The 22,259-nt window shown below is 38.9% G+C and overlaps 1 protein-coding gene across 2 annotated transcripts in view; it reads left to right on the forward strand.

Annotated features, from left to right (window-relative positions):
- The first annotated feature begins 639 nt into the window (after window positions 1-639).
- The window catches only part of KIF5B (kinesin family member 5B), a 35,693-nt gene continuing 14,073 nt past the window's right edge, over window positions 640-22,259 (forward strand). Inside the window, exons 1-14 of one of the 2 annotated variants that reach the window (XM_080579915.1) lie at window positions 640-1,046; window positions 9,754-9,841; window positions 11,052-11,125; window positions 11,731-11,835; window positions 12,191-12,239; window positions 12,566-12,621; window positions 12,725-12,812; window positions 14,126-14,250; window positions 15,592-15,696; window positions 16,118-16,263; window positions 18,214-18,362; window positions 19,419-19,612; window positions 20,423-20,491; window positions 21,585-21,791. In XM_080579915.1, coding sequence (XP_080436041.1) covers window positions 921-1,046; window positions 9,754-9,841; window positions 11,052-11,125; window positions 11,731-11,835; window positions 12,191-12,239; window positions 12,566-12,621; window positions 12,725-12,812; window positions 14,126-14,250; window positions 15,592-15,696; window positions 16,118-16,263; window positions 18,214-18,362; window positions 19,419-19,612; window positions 20,423-20,491; window positions 21,585-21,791 — 1,581 coding nt within the window. In that variant the 5' untranslated portion in view covers window positions 640-920. The remainder of the gene's footprint in view (window positions 1,047-9,753; window positions 9,842-11,051; window positions 11,126-11,730; window positions 11,836-12,190; window positions 12,240-12,565; window positions 12,622-12,724; window positions 12,813-14,125; window positions 14,251-15,591; window positions 15,697-16,117; window positions 16,264-18,213; window positions 18,363-19,418; window positions 19,613-20,422; window positions 20,492-21,584; window positions 21,792-22,259) is intronic. The other variant, XM_080579914.1, reaches the window with a different exon arrangement.

Raw genomic sequence — 22,259 nt, forward strand, 5'->3', positions numbered from 1 at the left:
CCCATGAAACTTGAAGATCTCTGATCTCAGGGGTTTACCTGACAACATTTTAGCCCACGGTCCATAAGTTTCTGTCGACTAGAATCAGAGCTGTGATCAGTACTAAATAAAACTTGGAATAAACCAATCAACCAAAACAAAATACTGTTTTGTTTGTTTGTTTGTTTTAATTGGGCTGAAAAGGCGTTTCTACAGCCTTGTTTTCCCAAAGTCGGACACAGCAAGTGCTGCACCTGGTTCCACTGAAGGACTTTCTGGTTTGATCACCACGGAAAACACCAAAGGGCGGTTGTAACACTTAAACACAGGTGAGGACCCACGAAATGTGGATGTGGGTTTCAACATCCACCTCCTGCTTGAAGCCTTCACCTCACACTTCCGATTCCCTGACCAAACCCAGTTCCCCCCAGAATGAGGGCAGGGGCAGCGTGGGGCCGCCCTCTCGGCCACCAGGCACCTCACGGCTCCCCCCTCCTCAGGGAGCCCCGCCCCTCACAGAGCCAAGCCCCTCACCGAAGCCCCGCCCCTCCCTCACAGCAGCCTTGGCGCCTGCGCCCTAGCGCTCCCGCGTCACCCCGAGCCCGCCCCAAGGAGGGCGGCGGGGCGGGGCTCTGCGGAGGGTGACGTCACCCCCTGCTCTGCCCGGGGAGGGGGCGGTGCCGGGCCTCGCCGGCAGCGGGCGCCGCCATGGCTGCCATATTGGGGCGGGAGTGAGAGCGGGAGGCGGCGGCCGGTCGGGGCCCTTCCCTGTTCCCCGTTCCCCTCTGCCCGGGCGGACTCGGGCCTCCCGGTGGCGGAGGTGTCTTGAGAGACCCTGCCCGGAGCCGGGCGGTGGCGGTGAGGGGTGGGGACAGCGGCGGAGGCCGAGCGGAGCGGAGCCAGAGCCGAGCTGAGCGCCCCGCGGGCGGCGGCGCCCTAAGATGGCGGACCCGGCGGAGTGTAACATCAAAGTGATGTGCCGCTTCAGGCCCCTCAACGAGTCCGAGGTGACCCGCGGCGACAAGTACATCGCCAAGTTCCAGGGCGAGGACACCGTCGTCATCGCGGTGAGGGGCAGCCCGGCACGGGGGGGTCGGGCGGGGTTGGGGATGGGGGCCGGGGGTGGGCACGGAGGGGCTAGGGGGCAGGAGGAGGCGGCCATGAGGTGACTGTGGGGCGGGCGGGGGGCAGCGGGCCGGGGAGGCTCCAGCCCCGCACCCTGAGGCGCTGCTGGAGCCGTCGGGGCGGCCGGGAGGCGCCGTGTCCTGCGGGGTGTCCCATGGCCAGGCTGCTGCGCCCGGCCTGGGCGGCCGCAGGGAGTTTGGCCGCCGAACGCCTTCAAAGTGCAAGCACCGGAGCTGCTGCCACAGAGCCGGCCGCCTGAGGAGAGGTTTTGTGCGAAGAAACGCGGAACAATGCGGGCTCCAGCTCGTCAGGGCTCCTCGTCTGTAAATCAGTCATCGGCCGATAACTTTTTGTTGTTGTTTTTATTTTTTTTCAAGCCAGAATAAACTGAGATCATTTGGCTTATTACACGCTTATAAATGCGTTTTAATTAAGCTGCCTTGTGAAGTATGAGGCCTGTTATAAAACAATCAGAATCTTGCAGGGGAGAAGATAATCCTCTCCTTTTTGTTCAGCGTGTCATATTTAGCTACAGAGGGGAGCTAGAATTGAAAATACGGGAGTTCATTGCTTGGTTTGGTTAGGGTTGTGCAAGCGCTTTATTCACAGTGTTTATTTTTGCAGACTTTTAACTTGTGTTTTCATAGAAATACTTTTTTCTCACGAGATATTGTCGGTTTTGCATTGCAGAAAGTAACTTGGAGACTTCAGTTACAATCAGACTTAAATTTAGTCTTTGGGATACTGTTTCTTGAGACTCCCAACAATAGCTTCCTTTTTTTCACTGTACCTGAAGTCGAAGCGAGGCAATTTAGTAATGTACTCCTTTTTAGTATCAATTACTAAATATTAGTCTGTTAAAGTTCAACAAAATTGTCAATAAAATATGGAATTCCATGAGTCTGGAGCTACAAGAAGGGCAGCAAGTTCATGAAATAAGGTAATTTGAGACTTATTTCAGTTGGCAAGTCAGTGTGTTGGAGTATATCTCTTACTTAAGCTATACAGGTAAACTCCTCAGAGTAGGGAACCAAGCCTGGAAAATGGAAAACTTAATTAGAATAAGTGATCTCACTTCAATCAATGAGTATCCATTCATTATGACAATGTATGTTCTGCTTAAAATACAAGATTAGTTTTAGAAATCTTGATGTTCTCAGACTTTTTTTTAAACATTTTTTTCCACATCTTCTTAAAGTAGTTCATGGGCTAGAGAGACCAAGAAAAACTTACATTGCTTACATGCTCTTTAAATACACTTTAAAAAATATCTAAAATGTAAATTGGGCTGAGATAGCACTAAATCTGTGTAGAACAGTCTGATGGTGTGCTCCAGAGGGATCATGTGGGGCTCTCTGCTGGGACTTGGCAGGGAATTAATATTTAGAGTTACAACTTCCCTTTGGTGGTTTCTGCATTGGTTAAAACTAAAAAATCCTTCAGTGGTCCCAGATGCAGGACTTATTGTGTCTGACTTTGGAAAGATAACCACCCAAAACTATTAGGTTGGGTAGCAGTGACAGTATTTGAATTTATTTCAGAAAATCTTCATATAGGGTTGATGTCTTGTGGGTTTTGACTTTTTTTATAATAGTGGATATATGACAAGATTGATGTTCTCAACATTGGAACTAGATTATCTAAAACTGTTCAGGCAATTACTTTAACCCATGGACTTTTTTTAAAAAAAGTTGACAGAGCTTGTAAAGTCTTGGACCTTCCAACCTAACAGTGTAGGCAACCACCTCTCCTGTGTGTTGTGGAATTGCCAAAGAGAGGATGGTAACAGAAACAGGTCTTCTCATGAAACAGTTTCTAAAAACATTCCTCCACAGGCTGAATGTTTGGTTGCCATCAGCTGATTGATTTCCGTATTTATTCATGCAAGTGATTTTGGCTGCCTGTTGAGCAGCAGCTGAGCCGCTTTTATAGCTGCTTTCCTTAGCTGCTTCGAACTGAGCAGCGCAGAGGACTTTCACCTTTCAAGTCTATGCTGAAACAGGGAGGACTTCTTTAATAATATTTGGGAGTTGCCTGGAATGGCAGATAGGAGGTGGAAGCCAGGAGGCAGTGGAAGCAGAGCGTGTAGCAGACTGCGGATTTGACTCCTCTGTGGAGGAGGGTGGGGAAGCAGATCAGTGACTATAGCCAAACCCTTTTCTTCCTCCCTCCTTGACTCCCCTGTCATCTCTGAACTATCTGTCCTCCCTTCCCCCTTCTTTTCCTAGCTCCTGTGTAATTACGGCATGGTTGTCTTTCTGGACAAGTGAGTTGTTTTCATCTGTGTTAGATAAAATGCTTGTTTTAATTGTAGCTAGTGCATAGCAGCAATTTGAGGGGATGTGTGGTGTCGGTCTGTTCTGAAGAGTAGACTTTGGAACTAACTGCTATCCCTCCACAGGTTAACTTTTTTTTTTTAAAGCTAGTAAAGAGCTTTTACAGTATTAATTTAAAGGAGTTTTTTCTATTTTAATACACGACAAAGTATTTTTAAATGGTTCTTTTTTTTAAGTAAATAAAAGGCTTCTGTTAAAATGGACAATGAGGTGGCTTGTTATGAGTATGTGATGTTCATGTTAAACATCATAAATCTACCTTTATGCTACAGTTGATAGGAATTTGCTCATGAGTGTCAGGCTTTTGAATAAGATGGAACGAGGAGGAACAGCAAAGTTATAATAGGTGTGATTGTCCTTTGTTTTTTTTAAATGTAAAACTACTTGAGACTGGATAACTTTGTAGTTCTGCATAGCAAATCTGTACCTATTTTAAAAACATTTCTATACCTAGTCTTGCTTATCGTACAACTGTCCAAAAGATAAATCACTGAATACAGTCACACTTGGTCTTTTTTGGACTGACGCCTAAACTGAGAACAGTACTATCAAATGACTGAAGCGCTGAGGTGTTATGGGCAGTCACACAAATAGGCGGTATCCCTCTGTCCTCCAGATGTTTCAAGTCATTATGATAGTATATTAATTATTTCTACGGTTTTTAAGAAAGAAAATCTGACTTACCTGCCTGTATTTTCATATTTGTATAGAGTACTGTTTTCTAGAGGTGAGCTGTAACCCCTGTGAAGAATCCGAGACATTTAGCTTTCTCTTTTGTTGCCTTTTAAACTAATATTGGATAGTAAATGAGAGCAAAGCTAGGTTTAACTTGCATTAGAATCAGATTAATGAAGATCACTTGTTATTACTGGAGCTTTTGGCACAAGATTATTCAAAAGGAAAATGTAATTCATGTGTGTTGCTGCAGGAAAGGCTGTGCTGGACCACGTCAATGCAAGAAGCAAAGTATGTTCTTGAAAAAACTTTGTGTTATTTTGCTAGTGTGAAAGAAAGCACACACTTAACTAGAAACACAAATAAAATAATTAGTGCTTGCAGTAGAACTTCAAACGTAAATAGAAAATAACTATATGTAGCTGAAACAATGGTGTTCTTTCAGTGTTGTTTTTTAATACTTTTCCTTCTATGAAATGGTGCATAATTGTTACACCGATATCCTCTGAAAAATGTCTCAATTTAACAGAAAGCAAATACTTTAGCTTACAGTGATATTTAAAGGATGATGCTCAGTGGTTGCTGTACCACTTGCTTAAAACACCTCACTTGTCTCATCTTTATCTTTCGTTCTGAAATTCAATGACTGTTTTTATGCCAGCAGCATGGACTTCTCTCTTTAGAAGAAACATTATGCTAAAGCAAAGCTTTGCTGAAACTCTTGTTCCAAAACTTCTGTTTTCATGCTGGAAATTGAGTTTCCAGTCACTTTTTTATTTAAAAAATCTCATGTTTTAGTCCTTCTTCAATAAATAACTGCTACAAAAATTAACTGTATTCATGTTGATACTTGAATTGCAATATTTGCACAGAAATAAGAAAAATGGGGCAGGCAGAGCTGAGGTTCACTAACTGTTCTGTATCAGCTGCAGTTTCCTAAGCATAGAGCTAGGACAAGAAGAAAGCACTGGTAGGTGTGTTCGAGCAGTAATACCTTAGCTTAGCGATGGGAAGAACTGAGTCAGGTATTTGACATCATACTTTCCAGAGATCATGCAGCGTGGGGCTTTTCTTTTCATGTATTTTGTGCTCCTGGGAAGAATATTAAAGTTGCAAAACGTAAAGGTGAGAGGTAGGCCCGTTACTTCTTGCTTCAGCCTCCCTCCAAGGCAAAGTTAGGGCAGGTATGACGGTGTTTCAGCAGCCTGTTCTAGCGAGTGGAGGAAAACAACTGGTCTTTAACTGCAAAACTCTCTGTTTGAATGTAAACCTTGTGTTCAGTTCAGCTACCGCTTCAGTCATGTTGGCAGATGTACTTTCTGAGGGCTGTGGAGTGCTCGCAAAGTTCTTGCTGTGGGACAACCTCTGTTAGTACAAAGAGCTACGAGAGCTGTCTGGTGGCTGATAGCAGAACAAACGCCAGGCAAGGAGTGAATGTAAGTGTTAAATCCCCTCTCTGGAGAGAGGAAGTCAGAGGCTCTGCTTGGTCGCTTGTTGCTTTGTGTCATTTATAGGGCACATGTTTACATTTTATTTGTAGGATTGCTGAAAATTTCTGGAGTATGTCAAAGCAGCATCATATCCCACTAGTGACAATATATTACTACCACAGCTGTGGATACCTTGTGGTAATGCTGCTTGGGCCTCCTGTGTTTTCATTGCCTTCATATCATCCAACTGTTTACTTCTTGGGGAAGAAAAGGCATCTGATACAGAAAAAAATATCTGACACTTTAATCTGTCTTGATTAATCCCTTAAAGGTAATGACCAGGCTTTCTAGGGCAGGGTAATCTGTGTGATACTATTCCTGCTTTGTTTACAGCAGAAAGTAGACTGTAAGAGCAGCGATAAGACATGGTATGCAGATGTCATTGATGTGAAACCACACTAGGTGGGAGTAACTTGTATTCTTAAAACATAATTATCCAGGAACCTGCTTGGTTAAACCTACTTGGTGAGGTATTGATTCAGTAATGATGGAGTAGGGACATGCCTCTGATGTGGGCTTGTCATAGGTGTGATAAAGAAATGTACTGCAGTCTGGGAGGGGAGGAAAGTATGTAATTGGGGTTTTGAATGCTTTGAAGTTGTATTCGAGCTTCACCTAGAAAAGTGTAATGCTGAGGGCATGTAAACAAATATACCACGTACCACCCGCAAGGGATGGGGTATGAACAGGGCTGTTTTTGAGGATTCTTTTGGTTGTAATTAAATTTTGTAGTTGGTAGCGGTTGTTGAGGGAGATTGATCTCTTTTATTTATACAGGGAAAGCTGCGAGGCACATGACAAATTCCAATTAAAGGCATTATTGCCTGTGTGAAGTCCTTGCAGCTTGGCTTCCTCATCTTACTAATCTATGGCATTCATCGTATGCGCTATTCTTTATATTAACATTTTGTAAACCAAAAGAGACAGTAATTATGAGATACTCTCAAGTTACCATTCAGATACCTTCATAAGAGAACAGAGCCAAATTAGAGTAACTAGTCTCAAAGTATTCTGTGTCTAGGGATTAGTCTTGAGTTAGTAAACGCAATTTTCCTTTTACACAGATGAAAAAGAAGAGTGTAACTCATTCAACTTCTGCTTGCCAGAAGAGTGTGTGTGTGTGGGGGGGGAGAACCTTGCCTCTGAACAGTGTTTAAAACTTAGAGAAGCAAAGCTTTTCAGAACCAGTAGATTGCAGGATAGTTACAGGCCAGCTCAGTTCTTGCCTACAGTACTTTATAAACAAGGCATCTTCCTGTAGTGGAAAGTGGGCTGGTTTCATTCATTTAGTTATTTTTAGCTGGATTTCTTTGAAGGGAATTAAAAATTGCTGTCTGGCATTGTATATATTCTGTAGTAATATAGAAATACAAAATGTGTGTATGTTCAAATACCTATAGTATGGAAAATAACGTTTGCATTTCAATGTACTTTTCTGTTCTCATAGCTGTCATGCTCTGTTGGGGACAGCAAAGATAAGTTGTGTTGGGATCTGTGAGAAGATAGTGTTGTTAATAGTAGCTGCATAAACTGTCAGAAGATTCTGTCCATGAACGTTCCCTGATTATTCTAAAATATTTGGAAGTTTTAGGAAGATGCAACTTAATTGGAATTATTATCTAAATATTTTCAAGAGTAATAGTTTGGAGAATTTAACGATTTAAACTAATTAAATTTTATGTTGCACAGATTATTTGTAATGATCACAGAATCACAGGATGGTTTAGGTTGGGAGGGACCTTTACAGATCATCTAGTCCAGGCTCTCTGCTGTGGGCAGGGACATCTCCCACTAGACCAGGCTGCCCAAAGCCCCATCCAGCCTGCCTGAACACCTCCAGGGATGGGGCATCCACACTTTCTCTGAGCAAACTGTACCAGTGCCTCACCACCCTCATTGATTTCTTCTGTCCAATCTAAATCTATGATTTTTTCTTAGTTTAAAAACGTGTTGTCACTACACACCCCGGTAAAGAGTCTCTCCCCTTCTTTCCTATTAACCCCCTTAACATTGAAAGACCGCTGTCAGGTCTCCCTGGAGCCTCGTCTTCTCCAGGCTGAACAGCCCCAGCTCCCTCAGCCTGTCTTCACAGGAGGGGTGCTCCAGATCTCTGATCATCCTTGTGGCCTCCTCTGGACTTACTCTAACAGCTCCAGGTAACGGGCCCATGTCAGTGTTGCTCTGTGGACCCTAGAGCTGAACACAGCGCTCCAGGTGGGGTCTCAAATGAGCAAAGTAGAGGGGGAGAATCGTGCTCCAGAGCTGCAGGACACAATTCTTACACAGGCTAAGGTACCGTTGGCTTTCTGGGCTGTAAGTGTGCATTGCTGGCTCATATCCAGTTCTTCATTCTCCAGTAGCAACAAATCCTTTTCTGCAGGGCTGCTCCCAACCTATTGCTCACTCAGTCTAGATGGATACTGGTGATTGCCCCAACCCAGGTGCAGGACCTGGTGCTTGGCCTTGTCGAATGTAACATGGTTCACATGGCCTGGCAGCGTCTGTCTGGGTGGCATCCCTTCCTGCTAGTTATCGGCTGCACCACTGGTGTCGGGCGCTCACTTTCCCCACTTGATTTTTCCACTGTGTAACAGTAAACATGTTCCTCCAAAATGGGTATTCCTTCTGTGCATACAAACACACAGATGAACCTGAGCGTGAAACAAATCTGCCAAAAGTTTTGTGATGTGGGTAACTTGCGGTGTTACTTGCAGTGAAGTTGAAGACTTTCTGAAATTATAGCTGCTAATGAGACTTACAACTAGTGCTATCTTTTCTGCAGTGACTTAACCTTTTTACATAACATGTTCTCAGCCTTTATTTTCTTACCTCAGGGTTACTTGGATTTGTTAGTTGTTTGTCTTCTGGTGTGTATAGTGGCATCTATTCTACCTCTAGAACATAAGAATTGGAGGTGCGTTTAAAGCTAAAATGAGTAATTGGGAAGGCTTGTGTTTTCCCTCCTGTGAAAGAAATGTTCTGGCAGACTTTAGCACCTTAGGGATAGTTTCTGCCTACTGAGTCTTGTGGTTTCTTAAGCATACTTACACCGTGAACTCTGTAATTTTCTTTTTTTCCAAGAGGGAGTTCATCTATCTGAATTCAAGCCCTCTAAGCAGATGGATACACGTTGGATCTAACAAGCTTTGTTTGGTGTTCTGCTAGATGTTATTAAAAGGCAAATGGAAGGTCAGGCTGGGGAATGTGGTGGGTGGGCGAAAGATGGAAACTAGACTTGTTTCGCTGCCAGGGAGGCAGTTCCAGAGTATCCTTGGGGGAGGGAAAGGATGTTGGTGAATTAAATTTAGGCAAAATGGAGCACTTAACAGTTACAGTGAACTTAGCAGTAGGAGCTGATTTAGAACCGGTGTAAACCTTGGCTGGCTGCAGAGATGCTAAATCAAGGTCCAAAAATGCTATGAAAATTTCAGCTTAAGATGAGCGTAATAATTCATATCCTAATGGTCTGTCAGCTGGTTATAACTGTTATAAAAATCCAAAATTCCTTTCAGAAAGCTATGTCAGAGCTTCCTCTTCTGGGGTCTTCTGAAATGAGTCTTCTGTGAAAGGTTGCCTTCCCCCAAAATGGCCTTTTCCTTCTGTTTATGGAGCTTTATTGTAGGGTTATCGTGTATGGAGAAATAGTTCTTGTGCTGACTGTAGGTGATCTCAGTGTTTCTTTTGGTTTGAGGTTTTTAAGAAATATTTTGACGACAGCTATTCTGTGTGATGTGGTGTAAGTTGTTCTTGGTAATTTGGGTTTGCCAGAGTAAACACACTACCAGAGGAGTGGAAGAGAATAAAGAAGACAATAAAGGGTTCTCCCATGTACAGACTAGGCATTGGTTTACATTGTAAATCAAGTAAGTTGAGGTCATGTGGCAGGGTAGTTTTGGAGAACTCTTTAGGTTGCACTTTGAAACCAAATATATTTAATTCAAGGCCTTATTTGTAGGCAAGCTTGTGAAGAGTTAGGCAACACATACACATACATAAGCTGATTTCCTCACTACATCCTTGAAGTGCTTAAAATAAAACATGATTGGACTGAGGCCGAATAGGCTACTTCTGAACTACATGAACAAACACCTTTCAGTTGTACTTACAGGATTTTTTATGAGTAATTCTTCTGTCTCTCTTTTCTACAGTCCAAGCCATATATATTTGACCGTGTATTCCAGTCAAACACATCACAGGAACAAGTATACAATGATTGTGCTAAAAAGATTGTCAAAGGTAAGGTGGAACAAACTGTAAGTGTCACATTTGTGTGGATTTTGATGTTGAAAATTAATGCTTCTCTTGCTTCCTTTTACCTTCGGATTATTTAATAAGAGCCAACACGGTTCATAACAGTATAAAATCATCCTGTAGTTGAGCCGTTATGTCAGCGCTAAAAAATGCCGTTTCAGTTGTTTGCAATGTTTGATAATATTTACCCGTTGTTATATTTTTTTAAAATCTCTGCAAAAGATTATTAATTTCATACCAGTTATTTTAAACAAAAGTCTGTCTTTTGTTTGAAAATAACTTGTAGGTTTTTTTATTTATTGATATTGGAAAACATCCTACAGTTGTTTTAGTTTGGAGGAATATAAGATGAAAGGAAACTTGAGGAAACCATATGTAGATTATTGATCTTTTCTTAGCTTTTTTATTTAATACACAGTTTAAAGGAGACTTTAGATGTGATTCTTTTTCAAACTCGTATTAATCATCAGAAAAGTGAATTGCTGTTAAAAATCCACGCTCCTGCAAGCATTTAACTCTTCAGTGAGTTAAATAGTAATCAGGATTAGATCAGAAGTTTGTTCCTTTAAAAAATGGAGTTAATGAAGAATTGTACCCAGCCCATTTGCTCCTCTTCCCCCATCTAAAAATCTAATCTTTGTTTCCCTTTGTTTGCTTGTTGGATGTGATTCCACAGTAACTGACTTTTAAATAAACAAACAAAACAGCCTTACCCCTCAGTTTAAAACTTCAGGTTGGTTCATTCATGATTTAAAATACAAACCTATGGCCGAAGAGTAAGCTGCTTGAAACTTAGGGCATAGCCTGTTGCCTTAACGATCTGACACTTAAACTTTACTGTGAAGGCAGCAAATGCTGTAATGTTCTCATGTATGATTTCTTCCTCTGAATTGTCAAAGGCAATCTGTTCAACCCAGCAGTTGTATTGATTTCCTTTTTGTTCCTGACTCTGAAATCTTGATTTTTATGGCTGAAGGAATCTAATAAAGTAAACTTCTAAAATGGAGTTAGTGGTGGCTTTGTACTTTTAAAGGGGTAGGGAGGGAACATCGTCCCCATCTCACACTGAGTTCCCAAACATGGAATGATTTAACTTGATAAATGTATTAGAAACTGTTTGCTTCTGTTTCTATTTCATTTTACTTTCCTTCTTCTAAAGGAAATTAACCCTAATGAAAATACTCTTTCCCTCTAGATGTACTTGAGGGATACAATGGTACAATATTTGCTTATGGGCAAACGTCATCTGGAAAGACACACACTATGGAAGTAAGAAATCTTGAAATAATTTTATCTTAATATCACTGTCATCTATTTTCACCACAATAGTCTTATTTTCCTAGAGAGATGTCAGCTTGTTCTTGCAGAATCAGAATGGTTTGGGTTGGAAGGAACCTTTAAAGACCATCTAGTGTCAGTTCTCCCTGCCGCAGGCATGGAAATCTTCCAATAGATCAGGTTGCCCAAAGCCCCGTCCAACCTAACCTTGAACACTTGCAGAGATGGGGCATCCAGATCTTTCCTTTTCTTTTTCTTTCCATTGCAACATTTTGATACCCAAAATGTTTTTCAGGACTGGGAATGGCAATTATTGTATTTATTCAGCCCTCAGTAGCTGGCTTTAGAAGCACAAGAATATTGTTCGTGGTAGATTTCTCACTTTTAGCTGTTTGGGAGACTTCTGAAGCTGATCTTTTCACTCCTGGCAAAAGCTGGGCCTAAATGGGCAGTCAAACATTTCCTGTGCAGATAACATAAGTACACTGTACTTGCCAGCATTTTAAAATTAGCTTGTCTGACTTTTTGTTTCTCCTTCAAGTACTTGGTGCTGTTGGATTAAGTGTGAATGTTTTGTTGTTTCCCTTTCTAATAAGGGGAAGCTTCACGACCCAGATGGAATGGGAATTATTCCAAGAATAGTGCAAGACATTTTTAATTATATTTACTCTATGGATGAGAATCTTGAATTTCATATTAAGGTAAACTTTTCTGTGTTAATTATTTAATCTCTTATAACTAGAAGTAGTCTGGTTAAATGGATGTTCTGTATCTGTTTTGAATGCCTGTAACTTGGAAAATCTAAATGTTATTTCAGAAGTAACTGGCACTTCTTAAAGAATTACGTTAACACTTCAATCTCATTTCCATTAAGTGTTGATGGTAGTCATCTTGATAACCAGTGGAAGTGCTGATAGTGCTTGAAGCTTTTGATCAAAATATTTTCTTCCTAAAGGTGTATTTTAGTTCATAATAATCATACTGGATCTCTGTGGTTGAAAAGCTAAGTGTTTTTGCTTTCTTATGCTATATCTTTATTTCCCTTCACACTTCTAGGTGTCATATTTTGAAATATACTTGGATAAAATAAGGGACCTTTTGGATGGTAAGCCTTCTATTATTGAACATAGCAAGTAAATCTGTCTGGAGAGAAATGTAAAAAAAAAAAAACAACTGTAGTGTGATACTAAGATAAATATGCGGTGTGCTAATAGTAACCTGTATGTTAGGGGTACATCAAAATGAGAAAGCATGCAGCTAATCTGTATGATGCAACTAAAGCTGAAGTAATGGTTGTTTAATGTATGTTTGGTTTTTGAAAAGTGTTGATGAAAAATAACATCTGTGACTTGTACTTGTAATAAATGTCTCATTTGTTTTGCAAAAAAAAAAATCATAAATGCCTTAGCTTTAGAACTTTTTCTCTTCCAGTTTCAAAGACCAATCTTTCTGTTCATGAAGACAAAAATAGAGTTCCCTATGTAAAGGTTAGTGTCAGTCTGATACCATTTTGGTCTCTTACTCTTCTAGTGTACACCTCTTACTTCTGGCTTGTTGGTACTTTACCCTTTGTTTTGCTGTTTTTTAAAGGGTTGCACAGAGCGTTTTGTATGTAGTCCAGAAGAAGTTATGGATACTATAGATGAAGGAAAGTCAAACCGACATGTAGCAGTTACAAGTAAGTGTTATCCTTATCTCCTTTAGTGCTTTATTGTTTGCCTTCTGGTATATCTCAAAAAGTGGGGAAGACTAAAATGGTGAACTAAATCCTGGTGTTTTAAAGGTCTAATGCAAGCAGTTTCGGCATGTCTTTAAGAAACAAGTCTTTCAATTTGTTTCTTGTTAGATGCTATTACTTAGGCTTGGATTGGAAAGAGAAATGATCAGTGAAGAACTCTGAATCATTGGAGGAAGAAGAGTTTAGTTCTGCCTTAGGAATAGTGCAGAATCCAGCTTGTGGAGTTTAAATTAACCTATGTATCTACAAGTAAGGCACAGTGGCTCCACTAAGTTTGTCAATTTTGTTGCAACTTCTAAGAAGAGCTGATCAGAACATATATTCAGACACGCTGCAGATTTAAGCAGCATCCCATTGTTCCAAGCTTTTTGGCCTGAGGCATGCAGCTGAGTTGCAAGGAGTCACATCATAGGTCTTCGAACACCATAAGAATCAGGATTAGAAAATGATGGAGGTTTGTCAGTTATTTTTCCCATTTATTTAGGAGAAGAAAGAACATGCAGAAAAAAAAAAATATTCCCATTTCTTTGGTCAAGAATTGGGACTTTAAAAAAAATCTGATAATGCAAAAGTTCTCCTCTTTGCTTTATTGCTCTTAGGTGGTCAGCTTCTGAAATGGGGACCAGGCTAAGTAACAGAGAAATAACAGAAAAGAAGGGTATTCTTTCATGTTGAGCTGCTTCTGTGGCATCAGTTAGCTGGTCCTTTTAAGCCTATGAAGGGTTTACGGTTAAAAGGAAGAAGTAGACAAACATCATCATTTAGATTGCAGTCAGCTTAGATTTTGTTAATGATTTAAAATAATTCAGGTTCAATATCAGTTTTTATCCTGCATGCCTCACAGTAGAGGGGGGCAGTAAGTATTTAAACCAGAAAGAGATGTGAGAGAGCTTGGCCATCTAGTTCAAATTTTCATGAAACTATTAAATGCTATATACTGCAAACAAAGTGCTGTGGTATCATAGTGAATGTGTGCCTTCTGCTCTAATACAGTATATTAAGTGACATCCATAGTTGACAGGCTAGCCAACCTTATCAGCATGTTTGTGGTATTAATAGAAGCCCTACGGAGATTGGATCTTTGTTACTCAGTTAGGTGGTACCATTGCTTGCTGCCTCTGCTGTCATAGGGAGAATACTGCGTACAGTTCATTTGCTTTAAATTTCGTGCTTCTCTGTTGGGAAGATACTATTTAGCAAAGTTAGAGTGGTTGTACAAGTATTTTTGACAATTTATGTATTTCTTATTATAGATATGAATGAACACAGCTCTCGAAGTCATAGTATTTTTCTTATTAACGTAAAACAAGAGAATACTCAAACAGAACAGAAGCTAAGTGGAAAGCTTTACCTTGTGGATTTGGCAGGTAGTGAAAAGGTAACGTTACATTCCTTTTCCAGCTTTAAAGAATGATCTATTTTTCACAATTGAACACTTTCCAGTAATGTAATACTGACTGTTCAGTTGTCATCTGTGAATTGTTTTTTAACTTTGATCTTGAAATGGGGTCCTAGTCTTTACTGGCTGTTAAATACTACCTCTAAGCATATTTGCATTTCTGGAGTGAGGGCTTGTAAATATGGAACGGGGGATGAAGTAGGCTAGAGCTCAATCTCGGTATTTGAGAGCAAGAAGAACAGTATAGGTGTGTTGGCTAGACAGGTACTGGAGTCAAAAGGGTATTTATGGATATGGGATATCTACATTTTCTTTTGTAGTGGTACCAAGTTCCTTATTTTGAAATTCTGATGAACATTAAAATGACAGATTGCTTTCCTGAGTTAGTGGTTTAAAGAAGGAAAGGAAATGTCATGTACCATGTTGCTTATTCTATATTACTGTTACCCTTCTTACTAAACTCTTGATGTTATTCCTTCTTTCCTTTTGGGATTATTCTTATTTGTCTCCAGTCTGTCCTGCTTAGTGTTGCCTTTGACGTTGTTCTATAACATTGTCATCTCTGATCCTTTGTTTATTCTGAATGTTTCCTCGTGGTCATCTGTGTTAGTTTTTTTTAATAAGAATGAAACTGGAAGTACTAAAGTGAAAACAAACTTCAAAGGATCAGGCTGCAGATCTCCATTCTCTGTAGCCTTGTTCCTTTCAATGTATGTTACAAATTTTTGTTTTGCAATTTTGCAGGTCCTCTTGAAAGAAATGAGTTTTTCACGCCTTGTCTTGGGTTACCTTAAACATAAGCAAATAGAATTGTTTATTTGCGTTCATGATCACAGCTTGATGAGAAGAATAGTAAAAGCAGGGTTATAGAACCATGAGTCAAATTTGGCTGTGAGGCAGAAGAGCTAAGTTAAATAGAATTGTCAGGACATAACTTTTTTCCACATTTCTGCTGATGCCTACAGAAGTTCCTAGAGCATTCCTTCCTGCAGGTCAAATTCATCATTTAAAATCTGTGTTCTCATAAGGTTTTGTTTTGGTTTTCTTGCTAATAAGACTCCCTGCTATATTCAGTGTGGGTTGTGTGGTAGTGTTTTTCATGGGCATTTCTTTTTTTTTAAGGTTGACCACTGACTAAGGGTGAATCAGGGATGGGGTTTGAGGAATAATTTGCTTATTCTAATGCAGCTGGCTTATGAATACATAAGCCTCATAAATAAGGAAGACTGACTTAAAAGTGAGGAAATTATTCAAGTTTTGTATTAAATGTGGAAGATTTTCTTGCAGACGTATCTAGTAACTTACTAAAATATTGTATAGGTTAGTAAAACTGGAGCAGAAGGTGCTGTGTTGGATGAAGCTAAGAACATCAACAAGTCTTTATCTGCTCTTGGAAACGTCATCTCAGCTTTGGCTGAAAGCAGTGTAAGTGTTTTGGTTTTTTATGCTTCAAGGTTAAAGGCTTGTGTCTGTACAATATACTATGAAGAATTTCTTCACTGATCTCAGTGATGTGTGTGGAGTCTCTTAAACTAATCCAGTTACACTGATACATTGCAAACAAATGTTATTCTTGTACTGTGTTGTCACTGATGAATAAAAAAGTTGTCTTTAAGGGACCTAAACACACCAAAAATTTATTTGTACTCGAGAAGTTAACAAACATAAAAAGATTTTGTTGTCCTGTACAAACTTCATGAATTCATAAAACTGCATGCTTTATGCATTAAAGTAGAATTTAATCTTTCTAATGAGGCTATACACCTAGATAAAACATAGCTCTTCAACAAATTAAATAACATGTCTGAAAAACTGTAACTGATTCATTTAACTGTTTTCTTGGTAGACTTATGTTCCATATCGTGATAGCAAGATGACTAGAATCCTTCAAGATTCACTAGGGGGTAATTGCAGAACCACTATTGTTATTTGCTGTTCTCCATCTTCATACAATGAATCTGAAACAAAATCTACTCTTCTCTTTGGCCAAAGGTGAGTAAATGACTTAAGAGGGACAAGAAACAGAATTTCACAAGAAAAGTTAAGCGCTATGTGTGCACTGTGTATGTGTATCCTGCCTAACAACAACTGATAAAGTAAACCTCTAAAAATAAACAAAGTCCATTCTTAAAAAACATGTAGTTTGAGATCTTAACTGCTGATTGATTGCACATGTAAGTGTAGCTCAATATTTTGTTCTTACTAAACTCAGAAATAAATGCAGAATGAGAAATAAGCTACTCAGTCAAGATTCCTAAACCTAATTAATTAGTGTTTACTTTCTTTAATTCTTCAGTGCACACGTGGCTAAGTGTTGTGATCTATATAAAAATCTTTAAACTGGACAGGATCCTGAAGCCACTATTTCAAGAAGAACCATGTATAGTTTGGCTCAAAATGCAGTTTAGCGTATAGTCTTGGAGTCAGGAAGATACAAGGGAGAGCCTGTTGTCTGTTGCCCTTTCTTTGATAGTGTACTGAATTACATTTTCTAGTCTGTTTCCTGTCTTAGCATTCTAGTAACATTTGAGTTAATAGTTGTAAATTCCTATGTAATTTGTAACTGAATTTTTAAGTACCTAATCAAAACTTGATATTTGGTTAGGCGTGTCGTCTTTGCCACACTTCTATTAACGTTCCACCTTAATATTCCAGTTTCTGAATGCTAGATTTAATCACTGCATTTACTGGAGCAGATTACAAAAGCTATCAGCATTTCATTTACTTCATCTGTTTTTTTGTTAGCTTACCTCTTTCATTTTAGTTCAACACTATAGTTTTCAACTTTTCAGAGAAGACTTTGCTAATGGAAAGTAGATGACTTTAGAACTCCTTAAAATCTGGCAGAATATAGGCACTTAATAGCTGTTTTAGTAATGACCGTATTCTGTAGGAGTGGAATTCTTGTTTGGTCTCCTGGAATCTAGGAAGTCCTTTCCTCGTAGTATTTCTAGCATGAGATATCAGGAAATGTCTTTCAACTGTAGCTCTGTAGATTCACTGTTCCTTGCTTTTGACTTCTGGAGGAGCTGCAGGAGTGTATTTCTATATCAGTCACCATAATTAGTCTGGTATATTATCTCAGCCTTCTGGGGATCTTCAGTTTATGGTGAAACCCTCAGGAGTAGTAACTGAAGGTTAAGTAAATATTACATAACTTAGCAGGAAACTATGCCTTTCGGTAGTAATTGGTCCCAATGAGACTTTGCAAAAGATGGTTATAGGAGTCATAATACTGGATGTTGGGGCGCATTCCTAACTACCATTAAGTTTTCTTCTGTTTTCATCTTTGGGGAGGGGGCTATTTGGTGGTAGAAGGCTATATGTAAGAGTTACTGAGATAAGCAAGGTACAGCACTGATGTACAAGCTACACGTTAACTTCATATAGTTGTATTAGTGCTTGTAGTTTTATCTCCAGAGCTGATGCATTTGGATGAGATTTACCTGACCGTGTGTCACCTGAATTAAATGCATTTGAACTTTATAACTCATATGCCTCTTTTGGTTAGTGGAGATCTGGTCACTGGATTTTTAGTTGAAATGAGCAGTTCCTTAAGATAAATTATTTATACCCTAAAAAAAGTATTATGTTATGTTAGAGAAATGTTTTTTAGATATGGTAAATGCTGCCCTTCATTCAAAGATGTGCACTGTCCCAACTCTGGTGAAAGTATACAGCTTAATCTTCTCTAATTCAACAAGCTCGAGATTTTTCAGTCTTCTCAAAGCTTATTGTATTACTCTGTCCATTAATGGTTGTATCTATCCAACTGAAAGAATATTGAGTTGGCGCAGAGCAGAGACAACCTTTTGGAAGAGGTAGAAGTTGTTTACACATTTACCAGCAATATGTGAAAGTTTCACTTAAAAACCTTACATTCTTTTCTTAAATAATAAATAAAAAACAAACACAGTTTCAGAAGTCTGTCTTCCTATGCAGAGCAAAGACCATTAAGAACACAGTTTGTGTCAATGTTGAGCTCACTGCAGAACAATGGAAGAAAAAGTATGAGAAAGAAAAAGAGAAAAACAAGACTCTACGTAACACCATACAGTGGCTAGAAAATGAACTCAACAGATGGCGGAATGGTAAGAAGAAACTTTATGCAAACTTCAGAAAAGCTGATACTCAGTCTTCAGGATACCAAAAGTACTGAAGAACCCCATGCCAGACAGAAATAAGAATATTAATGCTAGGATATTAGGTTGAGGATGTTAGGTTGACATTGGAGCTTTCTGTTTTTCACTGGAACAGCTTTTTTTTTATATTTTTTATACCGGTAAAAATATCTGAAAGTAGGTTGGTATTAGGTTCTTCAACACTTGATTTACTAGGAGAACTGGACCTAGGTAAACTATTTAAAAAATACATATCATTCCTCATACATATGTCCCAAATACATACATATATATATATATATAAAAATTGTAATTGCAGAAACTGAAAGTTTTCTGTCTCTCTAATTCATATCAGTCTCATAAGGTTTTGTCCTTGTTTATAGCTCAAACACCTTTGTAGGCAAAAGAAAAATAGTGCTAACAGTAGATAATGTGTGTCCATCCTCTCTGAACGATTGAGTTCTTTTTTGCCAGACACTTCAATGAAATGCAAGTTAATTATGAAACCATAAATTCAGGAAAAGAAAAACATGGAAACTACTTATATCTTCTAAAGCTGCAAACTCCAGAATACATCTGTCTCTGCAATCATGCAGACAACTCCTGCACGACATCTTAGAGTAAATCTGAAAAAAAAAAAAGGTCTCACTTGAGTGGGTTATGATTTTTTTCATGTCTTGTGTAGAGATGTTATGAGGCCACACCTGAGAAGTTAAGTATGATGCTTTAAGAATATTGACACAAGATACTGGAATGTTGGAAAGAGCCCATATCATCCAAGAACTGCATAAAATGTGTTGTGATAAGGCACTAAGGAATTTAGTTAGTTTACCAGAGAAGTGCCTTAACTAGTGTGTGGCATTTTTTTATGTGAAGTTAGTCAAGTATTCTCATCAGAAAAGGGTTAATGAACATAAAGGGATAAAAGTGTAACTGAACAAATACTCTTAAATAGGAAGTAGATCAGTTTAGCAGTAAATATGGCTACCTATCAAAGTAAAAATACTTTATATTCCTTTATTTAAGGTGAGACCGTACCTGTTGATGAACAGTTTGACAAGGAGAAGGCCAACTTAGAAGCTTTTGCAGTGGACAAGGATATTACTATTGTTAATGATAAACCAGCAACCACAATTGGAGTAACTGGCAATTTCACTGATGCTGAGAGAAGAAAATGTGAGGAGGAAATTGCCAAACTATACAAACAACTGGATGACAAGGTATGCCGTTCTTATTCATTCTTATTTAATGTAAGACATCTTGGAAATACATCTTGAGCTACATTATGTAATGCTTAATTTGTCAGTCTTCATTTGTTAGCACAGCTTGTTTAAATATTTGCCAGGAGTGCCTATTCTATTTCTGAAGTTCTGATTAAGAGATATCAAAACTGGTTTATCTGGTACTAAGTGAGCATCCTTTCTTAGATGCTTTCCCCACTTTGCTGAAAGTACTAAAAAGCATACTGAATGCATATGAGTGCATATGGAGGGGGCGGAAGATAAAAAGAAAAAATAAGAAGGAAAAGCTCATGAGAATCTTGAATAGCTTTTCTGCTTTCTGGGTGTATGCCATTCCAAGCTGATAGTTTGGATTAACAGTATACCAAAAGGAGGAAAATAATGGTTTAAAAAAAAAAGAATAAAGTATTTGGAAGCAAAAACTCTTACTTTCAAATAAAATATGCAAACATTGAACATAATTTCAAACTAAAGCAGTAGTACTAAATATGAAAAAAACCTTTTATATCTGATTTATTTATTGGAAGCTAGAACAACTTGGAGAAGACTTGCAAAAGCACAGACATAAGAATTTTGTCCTTGAAGCACAGTGTTTTATACGTATATGCCAAGTTAAGGTGCTAAATGGATCAGCCTGTGATTCAGAAAGATTTCTTATGTTTATTGCTTTGAGTTGTCTAATTGTCTCAGAATATAGAAAGGTTAGATGCCTGATGCTGCCTTCTCTTAGATTATTTTTTCTCAGTGATATTTGTCAATGTATTGAACACAGTCTTAATTCAACTGCAGGATGAAGAAATTAATCAGCAGAGCCAGCTAGTAGAAAAACTAAAAACACAAATGTTGGATCAGGAGGAGGTGAGTTTTGCTTTCGCGTCTTTATACTGCTTTTCATTGACTTTTCTTTTGGAGATGTTCTGAATGGGCTGTAGTTTATGACTAGGGAATAAGACGGTTGATTGTTTCTGTACAATAGCTTTTTTTAAATCAGACTTGAAATGATCTGCTTATTCATTCTCCCTGATCATGCTGTACTTCTGGCTACATTTGAGTCAGTTTACTCAAGGCTTGATTATCCACGAAGGCAGAAGGAACTGAAATCTTTATATCTAACAGCAAAGACATTGGCTGTTGTGTTCTTCATAAAAAGCTAGCAGTTTGTCAAAACTAAGTATACCTTGGTGTACTGTAAGAAATACGTTTTATGGTTTACTCTTGTCAATATTGCTGTACTGACAGATGGTGGGCGGGGATATGTGTGGAATTTAATTGTACCTAATAAAAAGAGAAGTATCTCAGTGCTACTTCAGGCTGCACTTTCTAGAATATTTGAACCATTTGTATGTGCATGATGTCAGTGATATAACTTAATTATAGGGGAAAATACCTAGCAATTTCATTTAGCCAAGATATCAGAGCAAGTAATTCTATGTTTACAAAGTCTAAAAAATACAATGAAAAAAATCTTGGTGTATAGGGCAAGAAGGAAATGGGTTGAGGACTCAGGAAGTTGGAGCTGTTATTTGCTCTTTACTTAAATAAAACTTAAATAAACCTGCATCTTTATCAGCTCTTCGTTTTGTTCTAGCTATTCTTCAGCAGCTAACAGTGTTAAAGTGCTGAAAGTTTAATCCCTAGCCTGCTGACAATTTCAGACTTGAGTAGTGTTCGGTGACCTTCTTGCAGTTTTCCATGCACGTTTCCAGTTGCTGGTCTTAAGTGCCTTCATCCGTAATCATTTCCATTTTGCAAAGACTTCAGAAGCTGAGGAATTCTGTATGAGTGTACCTCGCTTTCTGTCCTCGGTGTCCTTGTTTTGTTATGCTAGACATCATAAAAATGTAGATATAGGCAGTTACAGTAGTTGAAAGCATTACTAAGATTTTACTTGTTCGTGCAGTGTTCTTGATGGTGATGACTTGTTTTAAACAAATCTCTATCAATGTTGTAGCTTTTAGCATCAACCAGACGGGACCAAGACAACCTGCAAGCAGAGTTGAATCGCCTTCAGGCTGAAAATGATGCCTCTAAAGAGGAAGTGAAAGAGGTGCTACAAGCCCTTGAAGAATTAGCTGTCAATTATGATCAGAAATCTCAGGAAGTAGAAGATAAGGCAAAGGAGTATGAACTGCTTAGTGATGAACTCAATCAAAAATCGGTAAGAAAATGGGTCAAGAAATTGCTGAGTCTTCAATAAAAAATTCTTGCCTTGTATCTCCAAGCTGTATTTCTTGCTTGGAGTCATTTAAAGGTTTTCACAAGGGAAAGTGAGTTTAATTCTAAAACCTGTTTCATACCAGAAAACTCATTTGATGACCTAAGTGACTGATAAAATTTTTATACGGCTTTCTTTTTCCCCTTCATTTCCCTTGTATAAACCTCTGAGAATTCTTTCCTGGCTGATGTGGCCTGAAAGGTTTCTTGCTCTGTCAAAATCTGTTTTCTGTCTTCTCCATCTTTGCTCTGACAGTTTATTTCATGCCACCTAATCTTTACAGGTCTAGTGAAACTATCCATGGCAACTGTGCTAGTCTTCTCAATAACATTCCAAGATTACTGCACAGTTTTGATGCAGATGCAAGCTGACAGAACTGAGAGATGGATATAAAAGTAAAGACAGTTCAAT

This window comes from Anser brachyrhynchus (genome assembly GCF_964034855.1).
Source record: "Anser brachyrhynchus genome assembly, chromosome: 2".
In the NCBI taxonomy this organism is placed as follows: domain Eukaryota; kingdom Metazoa; phylum Chordata; class Aves; order Anseriformes; family Anatidae; genus Anser; species Anser brachyrhynchus.